Source organism: Mizuhopecten yessoensis, unplaced genomic scaffold, assembly GCF_002113885.1.
Source record: "Mizuhopecten yessoensis strain PY_sf001 unplaced genomic scaffold, ASM211388v2 scaffold2329, whole genome shotgun sequence".
Lineage (NCBI taxonomy): Eukaryota > Metazoa > Mollusca > Bivalvia > Pectinida > Pectinidae > Mizuhopecten > Mizuhopecten yessoensis.
In genome coordinates, this window is record NW_018404492.1 from 3,089,437 (window position 1) to 3,113,722 (window position 24,286).

At 35.2% G+C, this 24,286-nt stretch overlaps 1 protein-coding gene across 1 annotated transcript; it reads left to right on the forward strand.

The window, feature by feature from the left end:
* Positions 1 to 1,093: 1,093 nt before the first annotated feature.
* Positions 1,094 to 23,713, forward strand: LOC110445726. The gene is made up of 13 exons (XM_021490505.1): positions 1,094 to 1,170; positions 3,683 to 3,902; positions 6,064 to 6,177; positions 6,834 to 7,051; positions 7,919 to 8,127; positions 8,533 to 9,464; positions 10,340 to 10,505; positions 10,662 to 10,942; positions 11,301 to 11,495; positions 21,178 to 21,343; positions 21,490 to 21,770; positions 22,234 to 22,362; positions 23,591 to 23,713. Exons 2-13 carry the CDS (start codon positions 3,801 to 3,803, stop codon positions 23,711 to 23,713), a joined length of 2,916 nt encoding a protein of 971 aa, XP_021346180.1. The 5' UTR covers positions 1,094 to 1,170; positions 3,683 to 3,800.
* Positions 23,714 to 24,286: the final 573 nt, after the last annotated feature.

Consider the following 24,286-nt stretch of genomic DNA (forward strand, 5'->3'; position numbering starts at 1 on the left):
AAATCAATAAGTTTGTAGTACATTTCAATACAACTTTGTAAAACAGTAAGTTTGTAGCACAGATTAATACAACTTTCTAGATCAGTGAGTTGTACAGATCAATACAACTTTGTAAATCAGTAAGTTGTACAGATCAATACAACTTTGTAAATCAGTAAGTTTGTAGCACAGATTAATAGACACAGGTAAGCATTTACCTAATAGATAAAGATCTTTACATAAGGTGATGTGTAGGCAAGCTGATACCTTACACTATAACAGCTCAATATCCGTAGTGATTGTTTATTGGTTATTTCCGTCTTTTAAACAAAAATTAAATTGCACTTCGATTTTCTATTTCGTTGCTTTAAATCTCTATCGCTATTACCGGCACAATCTAAATTTCTTTTAAATAAAGAAGCGTCCCACCTTCAAGCAGCTTGATTCATGATTTGTAACTGTAAACCTCTATTTGCAGTATAATTATTATTTTAGCATTCTGTTTAGTTATTGTAAGTCACACTCTCGATAGATAAACATTCCGTATTACAGTACTGGAATATAATATGGCTTTTCTACCACTAAAAGCCAATCTTGTCTCATTATAATGTAACAGAGCTTGTCATATTTAAAAAAATCATTAACGTGCTTGTCATATTTTTACTCCCAAGACCATTCATTCTGATTTAAATCTTTTAAAATTGAATCTATTCAAGTAAAACGTTTGGTCGGAAGGTAACGAAAACCTATACTAGGTTAGATTGTTTGTGTTACATGTAAGATTCAATGTACATTTACGTTGATAATGGAATGTGGGCCTTTCAAACTCTGATAACAAATTCGTCTCATGGTAAATGTTATATCAGTCATGAACAGTTTATAGTCCACTACAATTTCTCTCTGGGAAACGGATTTATAAAATTCGCAGAACAGATCAACGTGTATCAGAATACAAAGGACGCCCACAAAGACTATTGATTATCAAAATCTGAAGTACCATCGGAGTGGATAACGGGTTTACTTTACGTGACACAATACTGATAGGAACGTGTGATTTTATCAACATAGACAGTAATCAAAAACAGTTGTCTCCAAGGTGTACCTCTGTATAGATACCGACACAGGACCGGTGACATAGCGGATCAGGGGGAGTTACAAGATAAACCAACATGTGCACTAAATGTGTAATAGGTGAGCCTATTCTTTGTTTATCTTGCACACGTAAAGGATTTGTAATAACATCCCAGGTAAAAAAAAACTGATATCAATATTTTCTAAAGTTCATTAAGATGATTATATAAATAAATCCCTTTATGTTATAAGCTTACTAAATGTACACAAAATTCGTTACTCACTTTAAATATATCTATACATATACATGCATTATTGAATACTTGAATATAACTCACATCAATAACAGTGCATTTCCGCAGTATACATAATTTATTTGTATTACTATTGGTTTTACCCTGTTCTTCTTCTTCTTCTTCTTCTTCTTCTTCTTCTTCTCCTTCTTCTTCTTCTTATTCGTGTTCTCTTCTTCCGCCTTAAACTTTTGTCTGCGCGTTTTCTCAGAAACCATTTCTTGGATTCCATTGACACTTCACATGAGTATTTGGGCATATGCTTAGATGTGCAAGACACCTTTTTTTCTAAGCTCTGTATCCAAGATGGTCGCTGCGACCTCTGATTGGTCAAAATTAAATATTGGTCGATTTTGCTAAATTTTATATGTAGGTGTATTTGGCACTGCAAACATAACTGCGGGGGTTTGGGGAACTTCTGTAATGGTCCCCTATTACAATTAGTACTTGCTATTATTATTATTCTTGTTCTTCCGACGTAACATTTTGACAGCGCGTTTGCTCGGAAACTATTTGTTGGATTCCAATAAACTTCACATGATGCAGCTGCGCATCAAAGATGGCCACCGCGGCCTCTGATTGGTCGAAAATAGATATTGGTCGATTTTGCTCAATTTTGGTATGTAGGTGTATTTTTGCATCTTTGCGACAATGTGGACAGTTTGGGGGACTTTTGTAATGGTCCCCCATTACAATTAGTACTTTTTTGCATTTGACATTGTGTGACGACCCGGCATAGTTTGTTTTCTGTGTCATCACGAGTTAGCTGTATAATGTGCATATCTCAAGGAATATCAATTAAGTACAACCAAACATAATTGTTAGACTTACTTCAGGCCTTTATGTCCAGTTGGCATGGTCCAAAAACAATAAACCAGTTTCAGTTAATATGTTATATAACGCACATCTTGTTCAAAAGTTCTGTTCAATTCTTAATAGCATATAGGTACAAGTTAGGAGAACGCAAGTAGATGTTGTTTTTGTGTATGCTTATTGAGAAATTTTATATACAGTAAATAGGATGCAAGAATACTGTTGTTTGCATGTTTTGGGTTTTACGTCTAGGAACAGTTATGATCAGAATGAAGACGGATGCAGTGTCTATAGAGACACATCCGAAAAGAAAGAGAAGGGAACGGGAGAAAAGTAAAAAAAAACATGTACACAAGTGGTGCAAGTGGGGCCGCAGATCGATTTTGTTTTTTTCAATATCAATAAAGCAAAAGACACAGGAAAATTTCAGATTCCGCAGGGGTTCCACACATTAGTCTTATAGTAAGAAAGCATGCAGCGGGATACAGCAGCACTATTCTTTCCTGTATTTTACATTTATATATTTAGCAGTGAAATATAAGAGGTATTCTACCTGATGGTAAATATAAGTATAGATTCTATATCAAAGTGGGTACGGGACGACAGCAAAAGGCACTTACAGACACCTAAACATACGGACAGACATCAGAAACACCCACAAAGGACAATGGTTAGGAAAAGGGGTGCTCAAAAAGGGTTCTGATCCACATGTGATACCTGGGATAATGTCCACGGTGAATTCGTAAAAAATATAAATGACAAACGAACTAAGACATAGACACTAGAAATAACCTTGGTCGACGGCATGTCGATATGACGACCGTGGGAGTTTTGGTTTGAAGCCTTCAGGCCGATGATATGACTCTATCATATGTAAATATGTAGGACAGAAAAGACACGCGAGATAGTTTAGAATTTGGGGCAAAACAGAGACTTGATGGGGTGATCGAACTTACATATACCCAATAGTGCAACATATATAAATTCCTGTAGCTCTAGAAAACACATTGTTATTTCGCGGAAAAGAAATATTAAAAACAAATGATTTAATGTAATTTTTAGTACCCGGCAAGCATCTAATCTCCTTCCAATATAGCCCTAGTTTAAGTGATTGTTTGTGGTATTGACCGACGTATCATATCTACATTTAAACGTTTACCAGATATTGATTAGCTGTCTGGTCAGCGATTATTCTACACTCCATAGGAAATGAGTTAGGGATTTGAGAGTGGATTGGGACAGTTTTCTTGGTCTAGATACAAAAATATGAGCTGGTATTTTCATTAGCTACGTCTGGAGTATTTACATTTAAAATGCAGACAATCTAGTCTTATTTTCGCAATGGAGACAGTCAACAAGTGTACATCTTTAAATGGAGTATATTTTTACTTGTAACTTAATAAAGACAGCTCGTGAATCCATAAAAAATTATCGCTAAAATAAAGATACTGTTCAACAGATATTGACAACACTTGAAGCCGTTATCAGTATAATGTATCTTATCTCTGATATACCTACACTTGTAGATGGTTGTCTTTCTTAAGACTGCCGGTCTGAAGGGTCAGGGATGTAGGATATTGTTTAAGTAGAAAGCCACGTCAGAGGAGATTTCCACGTCATCTGAAGAGGTCAGAACTATAGAGGATGGGGTGTGGTTCAAGTAGCGATGCAAATGATGTTACCAAAAGCACGGACAGTGGCAAGAACAACGGCAAGGACAACCTGGTGGAACCTCAGACAGATCCGGTACGTAACAGTTAATTACCTTCATGTTGCACTGATACGGGTAAACGGAAACCTCAGTTTATCAACATCAGTTATGAAAAGGGTAATTTGACCAGGTATGACATTTTGTATTAAACTACAATTTCCCGTCATCAGGAGGGACAGGGTGAGCTGACAAGTCATGAGGGTGTAACTCTAAACTTGGTTTAACGACATTAAATTTGATTAGATATGACGGTGTTCAAATGAACAAAAGGGACAGTGTTATGTGGTCAGATATGGTACATAACGTTGTGCTGATGAACAAAATGGACAGTGTTGTGAGGTCGGATGTGATATACGACGTTGTGCTAATGAACAAAAAGGACAGTGATATGCATACAATCAAGGATGATATGTTTTATAGTTAACATTATCATAGGTTTCTATATTGCCATTAACATATCGAATGTAATGAATACACTAGTTCATTCATAGGAACTATAATTTGGTTTAAGTATGAATTAACTACCTCGCTAGCGTTTTAAATGTAATCGTATAGAGCCAAAATTGAACATATATATAATAGATGTGTATAAAGGTCATGGATATACTGTTTAAAGATCCGCCAAACAGGGGGATACACTGTTATACTGACACATTCAATTGGCTTTAACAAATTATTTTCTTTTAAAAATGTGAATCAGCATATTAAGTTATCGGGAAAGGGCGGTATTATACGACCTCCAACAGAGCGAAGAGCTTTGATTTACGTATTCAACGACTGCGCAGCTAAATAATGATGCAGTGTATTAATTGGGAAGTATATATAAGCCAGTTGCAAGTATAACATTTACGGTGTTCGTACTAATGTCCGACTAACTTTATAGAGCTACTTGTATAACACATGTCCTTTTTTTGAGAGTTAAAGTTGTTAGGTGCTAACTGATATAACATAAGATAGAGGCGAGTTAGCATTGTTCTAAAAATAAATTCGGCAACAGAAATAATAAATTGTTAATTGCTGTTAGTGTTTATAAAAGAAATTCTACAAATTAATTTATCCTATGACTGTAAAACTAGATCCGGGTAATTGAGATAAAATATATGATCAGAGGATCACGTATTCTTTAATGTTGCTACAGCAGAAAAAGTAGCTCTTTGGCTGTATTTTATTGTTTTGCCAAAACGTAATTTAAGCATATGAAAACGAAGAAGAATATACTGCAGGTGGATAGTGTTCCCCTGAGGATACTCTACACCTAATAGCATTACCTCCATGCATTGATAGAGAGGTTACTGATAACATACTGGTTGAGTCGGCGCCCAGCAAAGATAGGATTCCCTAAGTATATCTTACTGGTACAAGATCCACTATCGTTAGATCTACATTATCGATTACGAGTTCAAATAATGGTTTTGTTTACACTTTGGTATTATCTTGTTGTGTGTTCAATAAAACTTCACAAGTATTTTCAGTTCGGTATATAAAAGAATTGGTTTCCCGTCAGTTTTATTGTTTATATTGGCCGAATCCTCAATAGTAATAAATAGTTTCACGTGTTTCTGTAAGTGTCCAAGCTTTATAAATATAGATGACATTTAAAGGGAGCAACGAGGACGTGTTCAAGTATACTTAAGGTTGTTGGGTACGAACAATAGCGAATCTAATACATCTACCGGGTGTGTGTTTTACCAGATACAAAAATGTAATCTTTACGATTTTATTGAATTATAATTCATTGCATGCAAGGTATTGATCGCTAACAAAGCTGATAATACACAGCGAATAAATCACCAATATAAAAGGGTATTAACAGTCATACGTATGTTAGCACTTCACGTAAAAATGTTCCCTGTTTGTTCCTGATATCCAAAGTGCTAGGATAAATTACTTGAAAAGCGGCGTGGGAGTATGTTATTTTCACGCTCGCTCGTATCACAACTGGATAGTCTGCACGTCTTTAAACGTCTTTAACCTAACTTAAGTAGCAAAGTGTAAGAGATATGATACGATAGGTTGCATTGGTTTCTTTGATGTTGTGAAGGGAACCGTTTGCAATATTTTTGTACTAGTAATTTTATGTTTTACGAGGGAGCCTTTATAACTGCAGAAACTCGCACAAACATCATTTACTATAAACACTCTTATTTTTGTCTATAATGCAGTTTGTTTATATTTATCATTACATGTTATTCTCAGGCTGATTTTCCTTACATTCCTGATGGGTATCCTCCACCAAATCCATCCCGTACAAAGAAGGCCAAGCTTTTTGACGAATCCAAGTACACCCACATTGAGGAACGAGCAGTGAATGTGAGTGATCTATTATATTCAAGTCCGTCTTAGATTAAAAAACACTATATACTCTCGTGTTTTGCGTTGTCTCCCTTTAAACATCTACTAGCTCCTTTTCTAATTGCATGCTCTCCTTCTCTTGAACCATACGGATGACATCTTTCTCTTGATCAAGCATATATGCTATGTTTAATGAGTTTTCTTGTACCTCGCTTAATTTATGTGACACTGAAAACGGTATTTATAAGCTTTAGCATAATAACAATTTCCGTAATACAGGCATAGCTTATGACAGTTCAGTCGACTGACACTGAAAATGGCATTTGAGTGTCGTTCTAGTTATTATTGTAAATAATCATTGTTCTAGTACCGAGTACAATCGGGTAATGGAAAAAGGAAACTGGTTGATTTGTTTTTTATTAATTAATTTTTTATTTTTTGTAATTGAAAAATAATCATTTAATTTAAATGAATTCACTATCTCTTTGATCAGCATATTTGGATGAAAATATAATAAAGACAAAAAAACAAAAATTCTAAGAAAATACTACATTCGTTATATCAGAAACACAGATCTACACAACGTATCCATTCCTAGGAAAAACACAATTTAGGAAAGTTAACCATATGTCAGCTGTTTGAAAATGGGCTAACAATGTTATCTTTAATTTCAGGCACCTGACACAGCTGGCAACAGTTTCACGGAATTATTTGAGTATCTATTCAATGGGTTGAATATAGAACTTGAGAAAGTCAGGGCTATATTCTGTTGGATCGGACACAAAAACCAGACACCATGCAAAGGGGGACCAGACGATTCTCCAAATGCGATTCTGCAGCAAGTCCAGAATAAAAACATGTCGTTTGCCTATATTTTCGCCAGATTATGCAGGTATATCGCTGAACTCGTACACCTACATCTCAAGGAAAAGGATATTTTAATAGCGTATGAAAACTTCGTTAATTGATTTGCATACGGTTTTGCAACGACCGGTTGTTAGTTATCATGTTGATATATTTTCATTCGTGACTTGAAATGCTATTTTGTTTCAAGATATACATTTTTCATCCATCCGTATTCTAATTTTTCCTGTGGAATCATGCAGCATTTTATTACCACCACTTGTAAACCGTTTTACCTGTTCAAAATTGGTCTGTTAATATCAAAGGCATGCTTTCTGTTTCACCACTAGGGTATAACAGATAGGATGTTAAAAGTAGTAATACGATTACGTCTTGGGACCAATAAATTTGATGTCACAATAACCTTTTGACGGGGAAGATTAGGGTTTTAAATGCAAATAAACGTTGTTTTCAAACATTTTACAAATAGAATTGAAAAAAGAAGAAATCAGCCCCTGGGGCTATTATGTACCAGAGAAATCTCAATCTTATTATTGATTTTTTGAATGTCTAACCCGGTCTAACCAGAAGCTTGGACCAATCCTCTGGTTAAACAATATCAGTAAAATATCAACTGTCGGGTTGAGATTTCTATGTCTTACCTTCTCGATAGGGGAAGATTCTGTTGTTCATACTAAATAGAAATTACACTTGTTGTTCTCCGGTTATATATTCTTTTGATATCGTGATATATTTTCATGCCAAGGATACATTTTTTTTCGATAACAATTTCGTCAATAACATATTTTCGAATCGCAATGAAATGCATGATCATTTTTCTATTTCTTATTACAAGCATTACCAATTAATTCGTCAATACATATTTCTATAATGATTAATGTTGGTTTTCAAACAGAGAAGCAGATATTCCCTGCGTGATTATCAGGGGTGTAGCTAAGAGTGCTGGGTACGAGGTAGGGGATGACGAGTCCAAAGTAAGAGAACTAAATAATCGTTGGGCTGGAGTGTCTGTGGCGGGTGAGTGGAGAATTGTTTTCCCACTTTGGGCTTTCTCCGCTATTGCTGGACATAGTACTGGAAAATATACTCTCGTCGAATCAAAAGGTAAGGAAAAAGATGATTTGACAGATCGTATCTAAAAGCAAGCTTTCATTTTGTAGAAACTGTCATGTTGACAAATCATGTATGTGTAAAAATAAAAACAAAAAAACTTCATTTTTACACATTTCATTAAATTCAAATTGGTAATGAGGGCTATTTCACATATCATATATCGAAAGTGTATATAATGTTGCTATTACACTACAAAGTCAGCGTTAATATATGATTAATTAGATTCCCTACCGAGTGGTGCTGGCTTATTATGATGATCTAATTCGTGTTAGTGAGTTTTCAACGTTTCAACAGGGCCAACGATCGGGTAAACAAAGGGGTGCCCACAATGTTTTGGTGTGCTATGTAAGTGATTTACTGGTTTTGATTAACCGATCACAATTGTTCTCTTTGTAGGAAAAGCAGCTCGAGAGAAGGAAAAGAGGTCGACAGGAGAGAATATTGTTCAGCTAAATGAATATTATTTCCTGACTGACCCTGAAGATTTTGTGAATGTCGCTATGGCTACCGATCCAAGATGGCAGTTCATTGGAAAGCAATTCAATCTGGAACAATTCTGTAATATTCCGTTTCTCCGCCAGAGCTACTTTAATCGTAATGTGGAAATAACTTCGGGATTTAAATCATGTTTGCATTCTGAATACGGCGTGGTGAAGGTTGGATTCAAAGCAAGAAATGAGAAATGGGAAGGTTTCTTGACATACAAATTATACTTTAATGACGAAGAATCCGAATCAGTCTTGCCAACAGATTTGCAGCTGGACAGGTATGTTGTAATGGAGCGGAATTTTGAAAAATGGACATTTAATGTTAGATGCCCTGTCACCGGAGTGTACAAATTGAGTATTAATTCCAAATCAAGCACATCAAATGATATATCGCTTTGCGACTTCAAAATGTTCTGCGATGAAGTGACGGAGGGTGGTACCAAAGCTCTTCCTTTGGATGTCGGTACAATTGGCTGGGGTCCCAGTAATGAAATGGTGAAGGCGGGGCTAACAACACCATCACAAAGTAAAGGAATCGTCAAGGCCACGGCCAAAAAGAAAGTAAACTTCAGTTTTACTTGTACGAAAACAGTTTCCATAAGGACAGTCCTTGTTCACAACGAAACATCCTCAGAGGAACTTCAGTCATATGTGTCTCATAAACATGACAAAAGTTCCAACAAGTTGAATGTATCAGTGTGTGTGCCCGATGAAGGGGAGTATGCACTGCAGATACTCACCAAAGACAAAAACACGAACAAAGAACTGAACGCATGTAACTACATTATCTCTACTGAACCGACACCACAACAAAAGAAGAAGAAAAAAAAGAAGCGGGAGGTAGGTGACAGAAATGTACATGCTGGTTCGTGAATGCTTAAAGTTTAGCAAGACGATTATTAGTAAGTAACATATTTCAGCAGGATTAAAACTGGACCATATGTGAAATTTATTAGAGTCATAGTAAACTTCATTTTATATACAGAAAAGACTCTTGAATGCAGTTTTCATCAGATTAGTGTTTAACTGGATGACTTGGCTAACGTACGTATGGATTGTGTCTTTTGAAATTAAAAATATGTTGAATACACAAGAAACAACAAGAGAATACCGAAGTTTCAATAAAATCATAATTCGAACTCGACATCGATAAAACTAGGGTAAATATTATGAAATGAACGGTAGATCTACACGGATACCATTGCAAACAACAAAGATAATTAGACCAGGTATCCCGGAAGAGTAAGCGTACTTTGCTAGGTCAAAGCCAAAAAATGTTGCGTTCTTACATCGAAAATTCGACATCGACAACAACACCACAAGGCACACTAATGAGCATAATTAAATAACATCAACCCCTTTATCACACAAAGAAATAGTTATTTCCCAATGAGTCCACGTCACGGTGCCTACCGCTTCCATAGTCTTGAATACCGAACCAAAAACCGTAGGTAGGGGAAGCAAAGCAGACTAAATGATTTGTATGGCTGGAAAAACGTAGGGTTCTACAGGGTTTGGTTTTGTCAAGATTGTTTTTTTAATTAAATGAATTTCATATTATTTATAAACCAAACATATCGTTTATATGAAGTCGATCGATGAGGATAATATTGAAATAAAGGGCAATTGATCAACGGAACAGTTAGTAACGTACGACAATCCGGTTTACTTCTTCATACATTCCTTAGAGTTATAATGCCTGCTATATTTTACAGAACGTGACTGAAAGGAAGGCAAGAGATGATTTGAAGAAGGCATCGACTGGAAACGATTTGGAAATGTTATCAATATTTATAGTTAAGTTCCAGAGGATGGGTTTGGATGATAAGGGTGATTTAGAAATTGCTCTTAAAAGACAAAACTTTCTTGTGTTAGAGAAAGGTACGTATTTCCTCTTTTAAACATAATGCTAACGTGTTGAAAATGCACGCTTTCGTACGTCTGTATTTATACACTTGTTTCGCCTTGCTTTCGAAGATTCTATAGTATGCTGCAGGTTATGTAGTATATATAATATCTGATATTGTTATTTCAAAGGTCTGAACGAAGCAATTATGAGGCGTTATATTGACGTTCTCGATACTGCAATTGGAAACGCAGAGAAGTCAAAGTTCAAGTCTCAGCTTGCACCAAAGATCAAAGAGGCGGATCAGGTGAGGAAGGATCTGAACAAACTGAACAGATTTGCACACGACATACTGGCAATGCAGCAACCCACGGTGTCTGAGCTCCACCGCTACAAGATACCAAAACCCCCGATAGTGGACGTGATGGTGGCTACCTTCACACTACTTGGAGAATCAAAAGATAACCTAAAGGTAATTCCCTGGTAATAGCAATAATTCAAACTCTAAACGTCTTATAGCACAAAGGTATATCAAATATATCTGCAACTTAAAAATCCCAATTTCGTTTATATTTGTGTATTCCCATGTGTTTTGATGGATCCTCAGTCATTGCTGAACTTTTGTAAAGACATCGAGTTCTGAATTTGTTCTTGTGTATTGACGGTATGATACATATTTGCCTTTGTTTTGTAATTATACGTCAACAAATGGCTTTTTTAAAAGGATCGTGAAACAAATTTTAAAATTCCTGAAAGCAATTCTACATAACTGCCTTTCTTAAATTCTAAACTTTCCTAATGTATTCTATACATATTGTATACTGTTCTAGGTTTGGAAGGGCATACAGACCTTGTTGAGGAAACTCGGTCTTAAATCCGTAATAAGTCGTGTCCGGCAGTTTCCTGAAAAACAAGCTCAGTATGTTGATGAGAGTACCGCGATGGAAGTCCAGGACATGATCCGGGTATATGACGAGGACACAGTCCGGCTTTGTAGTCCTGCTGCTGGAACCTTTTACGTCTGGGTAAGTACATGCTTTGGCCTTTCAATTGCTTACTTACAGCACGCCAATATATACTTGTGAATGAATATAAATGACCATAAATATATAAAAACATGCGGTTTTTATATCAATCATTAATGCACGAGAAAGTAACATAAAACTAGACTTTAAGCACTGTATACGAACTCAAAGGACTAATAATAAATACAGCATGAGGGTGTTAACTATAAAACATGTTGTGTCCAGGACGGGTTGATGAATTGGTTGGACTTGAAAAAAACCCAATAAATGTTGATTTTTTATTTATTTTTTATCAATAATTGCAACTTATGAAAGTCCATTCTGATAGTTTGTCACATATTTTGGAGCTTGTGCGAGCCTACGTATTGACGTAATGTACAGAAATATAGTCCGTCATTGAAGAGCCATCATTCAATATGATGATGTACGCTGATGTTTCAGTACAGCCAAATTATGAAGAAACAAAACAAACAAAAAACACACATTTTAAATGCCATATCCAAGTTTTGTTGATGAATTCATACGTTGAAATATAAAAACTTCTCTGACGCGTCATCGCGGAAGAATCATCTCCAGACGCGGTTCGCAGGCTCAGCTGCAAGTCTATGACAGTCATCTTTATACTAGCTCAAAGGGGAGAGTCGCTAATTCCGAGGTTTTACATTCGGAATGTGAAGCTGCAGTTATTGAATGTCGAATTAAACAATAAACCAGACGTTAAATAAAATGACAAAACGATTTGATATGGCAGTTGACTGTTCGACTACATGGCATATATGACTTGACGACATGTGTGAGCAACGTTGTTTTCTATTTGTACCGGGGGATGACACTGACATAAGAGGCAGAATGGGTGTTGGAGGGAGAATTTCTAGGGCAATACTTCGATTGTCACTATCGCTAGCAAACGCTGATATTGTTTTGCTGATTGATCGTTTTGGTCGCTTGACCAATTTCTTGTGTAGCTTCATCAAAAATGTAAAATCTCATATAAGTGGTATCTTCTTTGTTTGCAAGTTCTGCTAAAAGTGTCAATAGTTACTGAATATGAACGGGTAAAATTTGGTAGTTGCATTTATTCAAAGTTGAATAGAAATTGAATTTTTTATAATTTAAAGACATTATGATATTTTCTACACTGTATATACATATATTTACAATATACATGGTTACACGTGTATAAGAAAAACTAAGGTTTTATTATTGACCGAACGTGTTAATATGACATCTAAAAGCTACATGTAATTATGTTCCATGTCAAACACGTATTCTAAATAGATAACCAGGACAATAAAATTAGACGTGCAAAAACAATTCATGACCTTTCAAATAATAAACAATACGATAATGAACTTCTATTGCTTTATTTTCTTTTGTAGGTTAACAACATTGTGACAGATATCATCGCGAACGGTAATACAAGTTATAAGGGTACATAGACAATGAACCGTAGCCATTACAGGAAAATAGATCGGCGTCGATAGTTCTTCCTTGGTACAACACTCCCAGCACATGTACAACATTCTACAAAAACTGAAAACTCACACACTTCGAGTATAATTTTTTTTTTATTTAAAACTACTGAAAATGTCATGGAATTGATTTTTCTAGTTCGCTATCCCTGAAGATGAGACTTGGTTGGTTTTGCATCTTACGTCCTATTAACAGCTATGGTAATTTAAGGACATGTCAGGAGGTGGTTTTGGAGGAGAACCTGCGGTCAGTACATGACGACTGTCCAACATAGGCCTCCAACCTGCGACCATAGGCGGAAAGCTAGTGAAAATTTCATTTTAAATACATTTTTATTGATTAAATAATCAATCGGATTGGGCAACAAGCATTGCCTATATAAGCCTTCTCCCCATCATATATGTCCACTCGTAGACAGACCTTGGATTTCATTTGATCATACTGATTTTGTTTATCCGAATGACGCGGAAGAATATTTAAATGAGGTATTGGTTGAGGAATTCCCTACAATGTTATTTGAAAGATCGCAATAATACGACATTTAAAACCGTAATGTATTCCAAATATTACTCTTAAAGTAAAAACCTAAAAACATGACGTAGCCATACTAATGAGTGTTACATTAGGTCTGTCTCAGATCTTATGTAAATTGACAGTGGTGACGTTGTATTTTAGAATTTATTGTATTTATCTATTTTGTTTTCAAAACGACATAGTTATTTTACAAGATAAATTAATGACAAAACGGATCCCAATACAAGCAAATGTTATGTATAACATTTACTTGTATTCATACAATGGGTGATACACTACGTAATGCCAAACAGCATGTAAATCATATTAGTTTATATTATACTTTATTTGTATACGTCTTTATCTTACGTTGTACTTTATTTGTGTTTATATTAATGCACATTATGTATATCAATTCATAGTTTATAAATGAAATTAAACTATGTTTATATTTATAGCAAGCATACATATATCTATTGGAGTTTTTTAATTCTATTTGATGTCAGTTACATTCGAATGTATTTCGTGTGTTATTTACATTGATGAATATTTATTTTATGTTTTAGCTTCATGTACCAAGATAAATAAAACTACCTACGCGTACCCTTCAACATTATCATATTTGTTAAACTCATCTTCAAGTTTCCTGTGATACAGCTTCGTCAGTGTCGTTAGATGCATTTCGTTTTCTTGTTATTAACTCCCCAGCTTCTCCCGCCTGCGGTGTAAACATGTTGTATATGAGTGATATGTATAGTCTTGCTCGTAATATCAAGTTTCCCATGATAAATGTCGAATTCTGAAAGACAAACTTACAATACAGGGTTTTGAGACATGCACAATAACGAAGACTAAGGACATTTTTATAGTGATTTATATTTTTCTTTGTGCGATATGAATATCAACTTTTTATTAATCTCATTTGTATGCCTTGTTGTTTCATTGTTAACATCACATCTCTCGTTCTGAGGACGTAATATTACCTGGATGTAACATATATTTACTTTGCATATGCCGAAAAAAAAGCAGAAACCGTTTACCCTTCCGGACCTTCTCGTGTTGTTCTACTCGTGCTTTACAGGAGCCACCGTAAAATATTCTATTTTTGTTTGATTTTTATCCCTGAGTCATCATGTTTTAGTTAGAAAACGATTTGTGCATGCTTTGATATTTCTGTGTTATCTTTTCTGTTCTTTAAAAAAAACAAAAAAAAAACATAAATGCAAACAGACAGAATAAGCATAATTGGCGTTGTGTTATTCATTTCTCACCCTTTATTTTACTTATAGTCTGGACGTATAAAGACGGTGGTGATGCAGTTTTCTTATGTACTGATGTCACTGTTTTTAAAAAAGCTTACATTTGCAGGGACCACAAGATAACTATGATATCATCTACTTAAACATCAGAAAGTCAGTGTTGGGTAAATTTCATATATCAAATCAAGACATAATGACTTATTTTCTGATTCAAAAATACTCTAATGTTACACTTGTATACCTGACAAAAATCATAAAATGTTTACATATAAAGTATAAAATAAGCCATTTAAAGACTAGGCCAATACATCTTTGTAGATCGGTAACTTCGTAACACAGATCAATACATCTTTGTAACTCGGTAACTTTGTAACACAGATCAATACATCTTTGTAAATCGGTAACCTTGTAACACAGATCAATACATCTTTGTAAATCAGTAACTTTATAACACAGCTCAATACATCTTTGTAAATCGGTAACTTGGTAACACAGATCAATACATCTTTGTAAATCGGTAACTTTGTAACACAGATCGATACATCTTTGTAAATCGGTAACTTTGTAACACAGATCAATACATCTTTGTAAATCGGTAACTTTGTAACACAGATCAATAGTTAGAGGTAATCATCTACCTACTACCTCTTTTATTTAACATACGGTGATAAGCTAGATAATACTTTACACTTTAACAGCTCAATATCTCAACATCTTGATCACTCTTGCCAAAAAGGAGAAAGTTTATTCCTTCTTTAAAGGCAAATAATTCCATATTGATTTTTTTCTTTGCTGATTTAAATCTCTATGGCTATAACCGGCACAATTTCTTTTAAATAAAGAAAGCATTCCCCTCCAAGCTACATGTAACGATTAACGTCTATTTGCAATGTAGTTGTCACTTATGCATTTGTTTATTTGCTATAATTATTATTTTATATATAAACACATCTACAATAACACTACTGGAATGTAAGTTGGCCTATCGTCAACTAAAAGCCAATTTTGCCGTATTAACACTACTTTAATAATTATGTTTTTTTTCATCGAACTCGCGTGTCATAATATTTTTCCGAAAAGTAGAGCTAATTTCGCCATTCATATTGGTAATGGAATGCTTGCCTTTCAAACTCTGATAAAAAACCAACACTTCTCATGCTTAATGTTAATTCAGTCGTGAACAGCTTATAGTCCTATATAATTTCTTTCTGAGAAACGGATTTGCAGAACAGATCAACGTGTATTAGAGTACAAAGGACGCCAACAAAGCGTATTGGCTATTAAAATCTAAAGTGTCATTGAGTTAAGGTAAAACGAAGGTGTCAATTTATCAACATAGACAAAATAAAAATAAAAATAGTTGTGTCCAAGGTGTACCTCTGTATAGATACCGACACAAGCCCGGTGGCATGGCGGATCATATGGAGTTACCAGACAAACCAACAAGCGCACTGAGTGAGTAATAGGTGAGCATATTCTTTGTTTTTCATGCACACGTAAAGGATTTGTTATAACATCCCTGGTAAAACTTTCGATATCAGTATTTTCTTATCTTTCATTAGGATGATTTTATTAATTAATCACATAATATGTATAAGATTACTTTTTTAGATGAAAAGATGAACACCGTAATCGTCACTCGCTTTACAATTAAATATATATATACATTTACACGCATAATTGAAAATTTGATTTTTTTTATTCACATCAATAACAGTGCATTTTAAGTAAGGAGTACTGAAGTAGATGTTGTTTGCATGTTTTTGGTTTATCGTCCTAGCAACAGATACTGTCATAATGAAAACGGGTGCGGGAGCCACCACAAAAAAAGTAGAGACGAGTGGGGAGAAAAGAAAAACAAATATACATATCACAAGTGGTGCAAGGGACAGCAAATCATGTTTGGTTTCTTTAATATCCACTCAGCAAAAGACAAAGAAGATAACTCCAGATTCTGCAGGGGTTCAACATTATTCGCATCGTAAGAACACACGCAGTGGGATACAGAAGGACTACACTTTCCTCGAACCTGCTGGGGTTATACATCAATACAGACCATAAGTTTTTGTTTAATTGTTATTAAAGGGATTATCTATTTAAATCCCAGTTCTTGGCAAATGAGTCTGTTGAATATTAGACCACAATTAACATGCAATGCCATTTCATGTTGTTCTGCCTTTTGATTTTATGTCCCTTCGATCTCTGTTGTTGTCTTATAGTGACATGTTTCAACCGCTTTCTTGTAAGTAGATTAACATTTTAATATTACTTAAAACAGTTTGGTTCTGAAGAATATTTTATGTTTTTTGGCGGCTGCAGCTTTTGTGAAAGAAATTATCAATCTTGAAACAGATTTTGGAAAAAATGTTTCGCAAATATTGGTAATGTGAGCAAATATTTTTGGGGTTCAGGATGTATCTTATTTTGCATGAAATGCGATTGTATATTTAGCAGTAAAATATAATATAATATTCTGTCTCATCGTAAATACAAAAGAGTCCATCGTAAAGAGTCCATATTTTAAGTGGATAGCCAAAGCCACATGGACTGAAGGACACTAAAACAAGCAAAAAGACATCAGAAACACCCACAAAGAACACTGATTAAGAATCGGGCAGCTTCAGGAGGGTTCTGAACCACATGTGATAACCGGGATGATGTAACTGACAAACGATCTAAGACATATACAGTACTCTTTATTTATGGTAGACAGTGAAATGGCTTCGGAAATATACATCGACGTAGCTCTGGAAAAAAGTGTGTTCTTCGTAGGAAAATATATATATAAAAAGATGGTTTAATGTAGTATTTGGGATCTGCAATGCATCTAATCTCCGGACTAAATAGCCCTTGTCTAAATGATTGTGTGTGGTATAGACCGACATATCATATCTAGATCTAAAAGTTTATCAGATATTGATAAGCTGACTTCTACAATCAATGGGAAATAGGTCAAGGATATGCGAATTGTTTGTTGTGGTTTTTCTTAGTCCAGATAAAAAAATATGACGCTGGTATTTTCATTAGCAAAACATGCCGTATATACCGTTATCAACGAGACAATTTAGTCTTATTTTTGTCAACAAGTGTGCATCTTTAACTCTGGAGTATATGGCTTTTATTTGTAACTAAATATATACGACAGTTCGTGAATCCATAAAACATAACCGGTAGATTAAGATATTGTTCGACAAAATGATCAGAACCCAAGACAGTCTATCATAGCCCTACAATTTTAGCTTCCTTTTGCATCTTTGTTTCTTTCTTAAGTTCTTAAGAAATGCAGAGTCAGTGAAGTAGAGGTATATTGTATAAATGGAAAGCCAAATCAGAGGAGATATCTGTTTCATATGTACAGTCAGAACCATAGAGGATGGGGTGTGGTTCAAGTAGCAGTACCGATATTGGCACGGACAACCTGGTGGAGCCTCAGACAGATCCGGTACGTAACACATAATTACCTTCACGTTGCACTGAATCAGGTATATGGAAACCTCAGCTTACCAACATCAATTAAGAAAAGGGTCATTTAGCAGGGTATGACATTGTGTCATTTAAGTTAAATTTACCACCGCCATTAGGAGGGACATGGTAAAACGTTATGACGATGTAACACAAAACTGGTTCTACCGAAATTTTGGTTACATAAGACGGTGTGCCAATAAACAAAAGGGACAGTGTTATTGTATCGGATATGTCGATATATCGGTAAAGGTTTAAAGTCCGTGAACTCAGGAGTCATTGTATTCCAATTCAGATAGTTTACCATACATATATATATCAAGGATGACATGTTTTTCTATTTAGCGTTGTCCAAGGTTAAGGCTAATGTTGCCGATATCATATCGAACCCCCAGGATCGGTAGGCTATAAAAGGCGATAGGTATAGCATGCTCTGTGAAGGAAACGGACATATTTCCGCAAACAATGTTAATAAAGGTCAACGTAATTAATGTACTAGCTCATGCATAGGTAGTTTAAAAATCACTCCTGGTTTAATTATGATATAACTATCTCTCTATCGATTTAGATATAATCGCATGAAGCCTTAATTTGAACATATATATAATAGAGGTATGTAAAGGTCATGGACATAATATTTAAAGATCCATCAAGTAGGGGGAAACACAGTCAAACTGACATATAAAATAGGCCTAACACATTCTTTTTAAAAACATGCGAATCAGCAGCATATTACCTTATTGGGAAAAGGCGGTATTATACGACCCCGAAGCGGAGCGAAGCTATTTGATGTACGTAACCGACAACAGTGAAGCTTAATAAGCATGCAGTGTAATCTTTCAGAAGTGTATGTAAACCAGTGGCAAGTACTTCTACTTTAACTTCTAAATGGTACTGACCAACTTCAACAACTTGAAGATAAAATGTCAGACGAGGAGTGAAACATGGAAAGAGATTGTTTTTAAAAGATACGAGATGGTCTAATTTGCGTTTGAAAAGTGATGGTAGAGGGCTGATTTGAATAATTCCGTTGTGGGGCTCGAAATAATGTCAGGTGGGAGTTTATTCCACTCGGGTATAGTTCGAGGGCAGAATGAGCCTTTCTGGTCTGGGTTTTTGAGTGGGGAATTTGATACGAAAACTGGTGGTTTGTTCGGGATTTTCTAACTGTAGGGATTAATCTGTCTGATTTTACGATAGCGACTTTCTGGTTTGCAATGTTATGAAGCATGGTCAGACGAGCATCTCTACGTCTATCTGCTAGAGGGCGCAGCTTTAGGTGGTCCAACATTTCTGACACACTGGAGGCACGATTGTTGTACCTGTGCTTATTGAGCACATAACGCGCTACCCTTCGCTTGACCATTTCCAACTTGTCAATATTTGTTTGGGTGTGAGGGTCCCATACTGTACAGGCATACCCAAGTGATGGTCGAACTAATGATTTATATGCCTGTACTTTGGCTGATGTTGAGCCATTTTAAGATTTCGTCTTAAAAAGCCTAGCGTAGAATATGCTTTTGGGCAGATAGTATTTATATGTGAATCCCATTCAAGGTCAGATGATAGTGTTACACCCAGATACTTGGCCTGACTAAGATGTTCCTGTATGTGTCCATGTAAAGTATAATTATGGACTATTTTTGTTTTGTTTTTAGTCACCGACAACACATTGCATTTATTTGGGTGGAATATAATTTTCCATGTATTTTCCCAGAGCGCTAGTTTGTCAAGATCTTTTTTAAAGTGAAGTATAACATTTACAGAGTTCGTTCTTAAGTCCTACTAATTTTATAGAGCTTCTAGGATACTCGTATGTCCTTTTGAAAGATAATATATAGACACCATATTGTTCGGGGGCTAATAAAGAGCTTGGTAAATCAACCGGGTGTGTGTTTTACCAATTACAAGAATATAATGCTTTTTTCGGTTTGTTGTAAGATTACTTATTGCATGTAACGTATTGTCCCTCTAACAAAGCTTATAAATAAACAGCGAATGAGGCCCAAATATAAATGGGTATTCTAATTCATTTGCGACAATATAACCAGGGGTCCCAGTTATGAAACGGTTCAGGCAGGGCTGACAACACCATCACAAATAAAAGGAATCGTCAAGGCATCGGCCAAAAAGAAAGTAAGCTTAAGTTTTCCTTGTTCGGAAAAAAAAAGTTTCCATATGGAGATTTCTTGTTCACAACGAACATCCTCAGAGGAACTCAAGTCATATATGTTAAGCAACATGACATAACGTCCAAAAATCTGAATGTGTCAATATGTGTGCCTGATGAAGGGGAGTATGCACTGCAGATCCACACCAAAGATAAAAATACGAACACATACCTGAACGCATGTAACTACATTATATCTACTGAACCGACATCACACCAAAAGAAAAAGTCGCAAGGGGAGGTAGGTGACATAAATGTACATGTCAGTTTAAGTTTAGCAAGACGGTAATCAGTGAGTAACATATTTCAGCATGATCAAAACTGATATACATGTTGAAACTATTAGAATTAAACTATACTGTATATCACAGATAGTTAAAAGACTCTCTTAGAATGCAGTTTTCATCACATAAATGTTTTTACTGGATGACATATGATTAATTTCCCAATGAGTTCATGATAACTATCATAAAACTTGCCCATAGTCCTTATCAACGTGCACCTTTGGAAAGCCTTTGTTATAAGATTGTCAATCAGCAGACGATAAATCAGGATTGCCATTGTTTGGTTTTTGCTTGCTTGTTTGTTTGTTTGTTTGTTTGTTTGTTTGTCTCGTGTTTTTTTGTTTTTTTAAATCAAATACATTTTACATCATTTATAAAAAAATATATCGTTTATTTGAAGACAATCGATGGGAATAACATTGAAATCAATGCCAATTGATCGACGGAACAGTTAGTGACGTACCACATCCTGGTTTTCTTAACACTTTCCTTAGAGTTAAAATGTCTGCTATCCTTTACAGAATGTGACTGAAAGGAAGGCAAGAGATGACTTAAAAAACGCATCGACTGGAAACGATTTGGAAATATTATCGATATCTATAGCTAGGTTCCAGAGAATGGGCTTGGATGATAAGGGTGATTTAAAAGTCGCTCTAAAAAGACAAAACTTTCTTGTGTTAGAGAAAGGTACGTATTGCTTCTAAAGAATTGACAATGCACGCTTTCATACGTCCGTATTGTTTATATTTATCTTGTTCTTCATCTTGCTTTCGAAGATTGTATAGTATGCTGAAGATTCTGTAGTACAACATTTGTTATTGTTATTTATGAAGGTCTGAACAAAGCCATTACGAGGCGTCACATTGACGATCTTGATACTGCAATTCGCAAAGCTGAGAAGTCGAAGATCAAGTCTCAGCTTGCACCAAAGATCAAAGAGGCGGATCAGGTTAGGAAGGAACTGATCAAACTGAACAGATTTGCACACGACATACTGGCAATGCAGCAACTCACGGTGTCTGAGCTCCACCGCTACAGGAAACCAGAACGCCCGACAGTGGACGTGATGGTCGCTACCTTCACACTACTTGGAGAATCAAAAGATAAGATAGAGGTAACTTTCTGGTAAAACCAACACAAAATGTTCTGCGACATCAATATGTATGCAACCTAAAAATATGATACATTTTTTTACCTCTGTAAAAGTAAAATATATTTTTTCGTGAATCTTTGTGTATTCCCATCTGTTTTGAAGGCTCCTCGGCCATTTTTTGTACTTTTGTAAAGACATTGAGTTCCTAATTTGTTCTTGTATATAGACGGTACGGTACATGTTTGTCTTTGTTTTGTTAATCATAAGCCAATATATCGCGATATGTACATTTACAAAATGTGTCGAAATATTATTTGTATAAGTATCGTGAAACAAATGATCAAATGCTATAAGTTATAACCTCCTTAAATTCTAAACTTTCCTACTGTATTGTAAACGTATTATGTGATGTTGCTAGATTTGGCCGGACATACAGACCTTGTTGAGGAGGGTAGGACCTAATTCCTTAATGTGTCGTATACAGCAGTTTCCTGAAAAGCAAGCCCATAATGTGGATGAGAGTACCGCAAAGGAGGTCCAGAACATGATCCGGGTATATGACAAGGACACCGTCCGGCTTTGTAGTCCTGCTGCTGGAACCTTCTACGTCTGGGTAAGAATATTTGTTAGCCCTCCATATGCTAGCTTATAGTACATCAATACATACAAAACATATCAAAGGCAATAGCTGTATAAAGATTTGTTTCATATTATACAGTATGATAATGTTAAAATAAAGTTTAAGTTATGTGTAAAAAGAATTCAAAGGACTGCATAATGAATACATCATTGGGGTGTTCATCTATAAAACTTGTAATAGTTATCAACCGGTATATGGTTAATATGTATATCGTCACCACCAATTTAACTAACAATAAAAACAATATAAGATAGACAGTGACCCCTGCAGTTATCGATACCTGACTATAAGGGAAAAGTGTATTATCTGAAATATGTGGCTCCCAAAAGGATGGTGTCGTTGTATATTTTACTACACCAACAACACGCCCACTATCTTGTTCGTGTAGAACTGTGTGTCGGTAAAGGTTTCATAGCAATAAACTGTTCAGGCATTAATCGACTGTCTATGATTTAGGCAGCAGGAAAATGAGAAATTCGTGAATAACTCTTTTATTCTATTATACATTCTAATAAGAATAAGAACAGTATTCCCGAGCTATGCCTTAAGGAGTATCAAAAAGAAACGAGAACAAATGTATGATTCGAAAAACATCGTTGAATGGTTCAGTTCAATGTAACAGCAAATAAAACTTGATGGTCCCACTACAAACAGAACACAATACATATACGTACACACGTAGGCAAACACACATAGGGAGAAATTAGCAAGGTGGCATAGGACTAGTAGTAAGCACCTGATAAGGCAGCTCCTGCGAATTCCTCAAATTGTATTGATTAATGTATATGCTAATTGTATTGATTTTATTAATTGCATATCTATGTACTGAAAAGCGCCTTAGAGTGGCTTATTCTAGCTAGATAGGGCGCTATATCAAATGTTGTATGTTATTATTATTATTATTAAAATTTCCCCGTTCCTTCCCACTATTCATGTCGGCTAATGATTTCGGTCGTTGTAACTAAGAATGTACCAATCAGCTTATAATAAGACATTAATCATTTTCCATTTGCCCACCCTTTTCAATAAATATGATTACAAATTATACATAATGTATTAACATTACAATTGTTAACATGGAAAATTAATGGGTTATTTCTGCCATATCAAGAATGTGTTCCAAAATGAAGTACAGGAAAACAAAATAGATTCATAAACAATCCGTTGATCTTTAGCTTATATTGACCTCTTTCTTTTAAAGGTTAACAACATTGTAACGGATATCATCGGGAAAGGCAGTTCAAGGAAAGAGGGAACAGAGACAATGGACTGTAGCCAGTGCAGGAAAAAACGTCGGGGTCGGCTGTGCTTCCTTTGTACTTAAGTCTACGTACAAATACAACTTTGTATTTATTGTGTAACAGTATTTGTAACAGTATAGAGAAGTAGTATTGATAGTATATTATCGATTCAATATACTACACATTACCAATGTATGTTGTCAGTACAGTAACCTTATTAATGCCCTATCAATCACGAATCAATGTTCAAAATGTGTTTTTGTTCGTTGAAATGATAAACGTAGTATTGACTGACAAATGTTAAATTAATAACTAACGAGTCTTACAATGAACCAGTGCTTAGTGTATAAGATGCACAGTGCTTTCCAAACTGTTCCGTTATTTACTCTTGTTGAGTCCAGGAAAACATAATTTATAACTAAATTCTTATTTTCTCGTCCATTATTCATTTAGTTCTCACGAGCCTATTTTTCACTCATTGTAGACAGACACTGTTTTAAGATATTTTTTTCAGATTTATTTGTGTTTATCCGGATGATCCGACAAAAAATGAAATGAGATATTTATTGTGAAACTCCATTAATCATTCTTTGAAAAATAGCCAAAGTATGAGCTTTATAGACAATATGTATTTTAAGTATAAGACATAAAAGCAT

What these genes read in the sequence shown, in the direction of transcription:
- LOC110445726 (XM_021490505.1), top strand. Translation starts at nt 3,801, where the DNA reads ATGGGGTGTGGTTCAAGTAGCGATGCAAATGATGTTACCAAAAGCACG. An exon ending in CTTTCTTGTGTTAGAGAAAG is followed by an intron (nt 10,506 to 10,661) that starts GTACGTATTTCC and finishes GTTATTTCAAAG; the next exon opens with GTCTGAACGAAGCAATTATG. An exon ending in CTGGAACCTTCTACGTCTGG is followed by an intron (nt 22,363 to 23,590) that starts GTAAGAATATTT and finishes TTTCTTTTAAAG; the next exon opens with GTTAACAACATTGTAACGGA.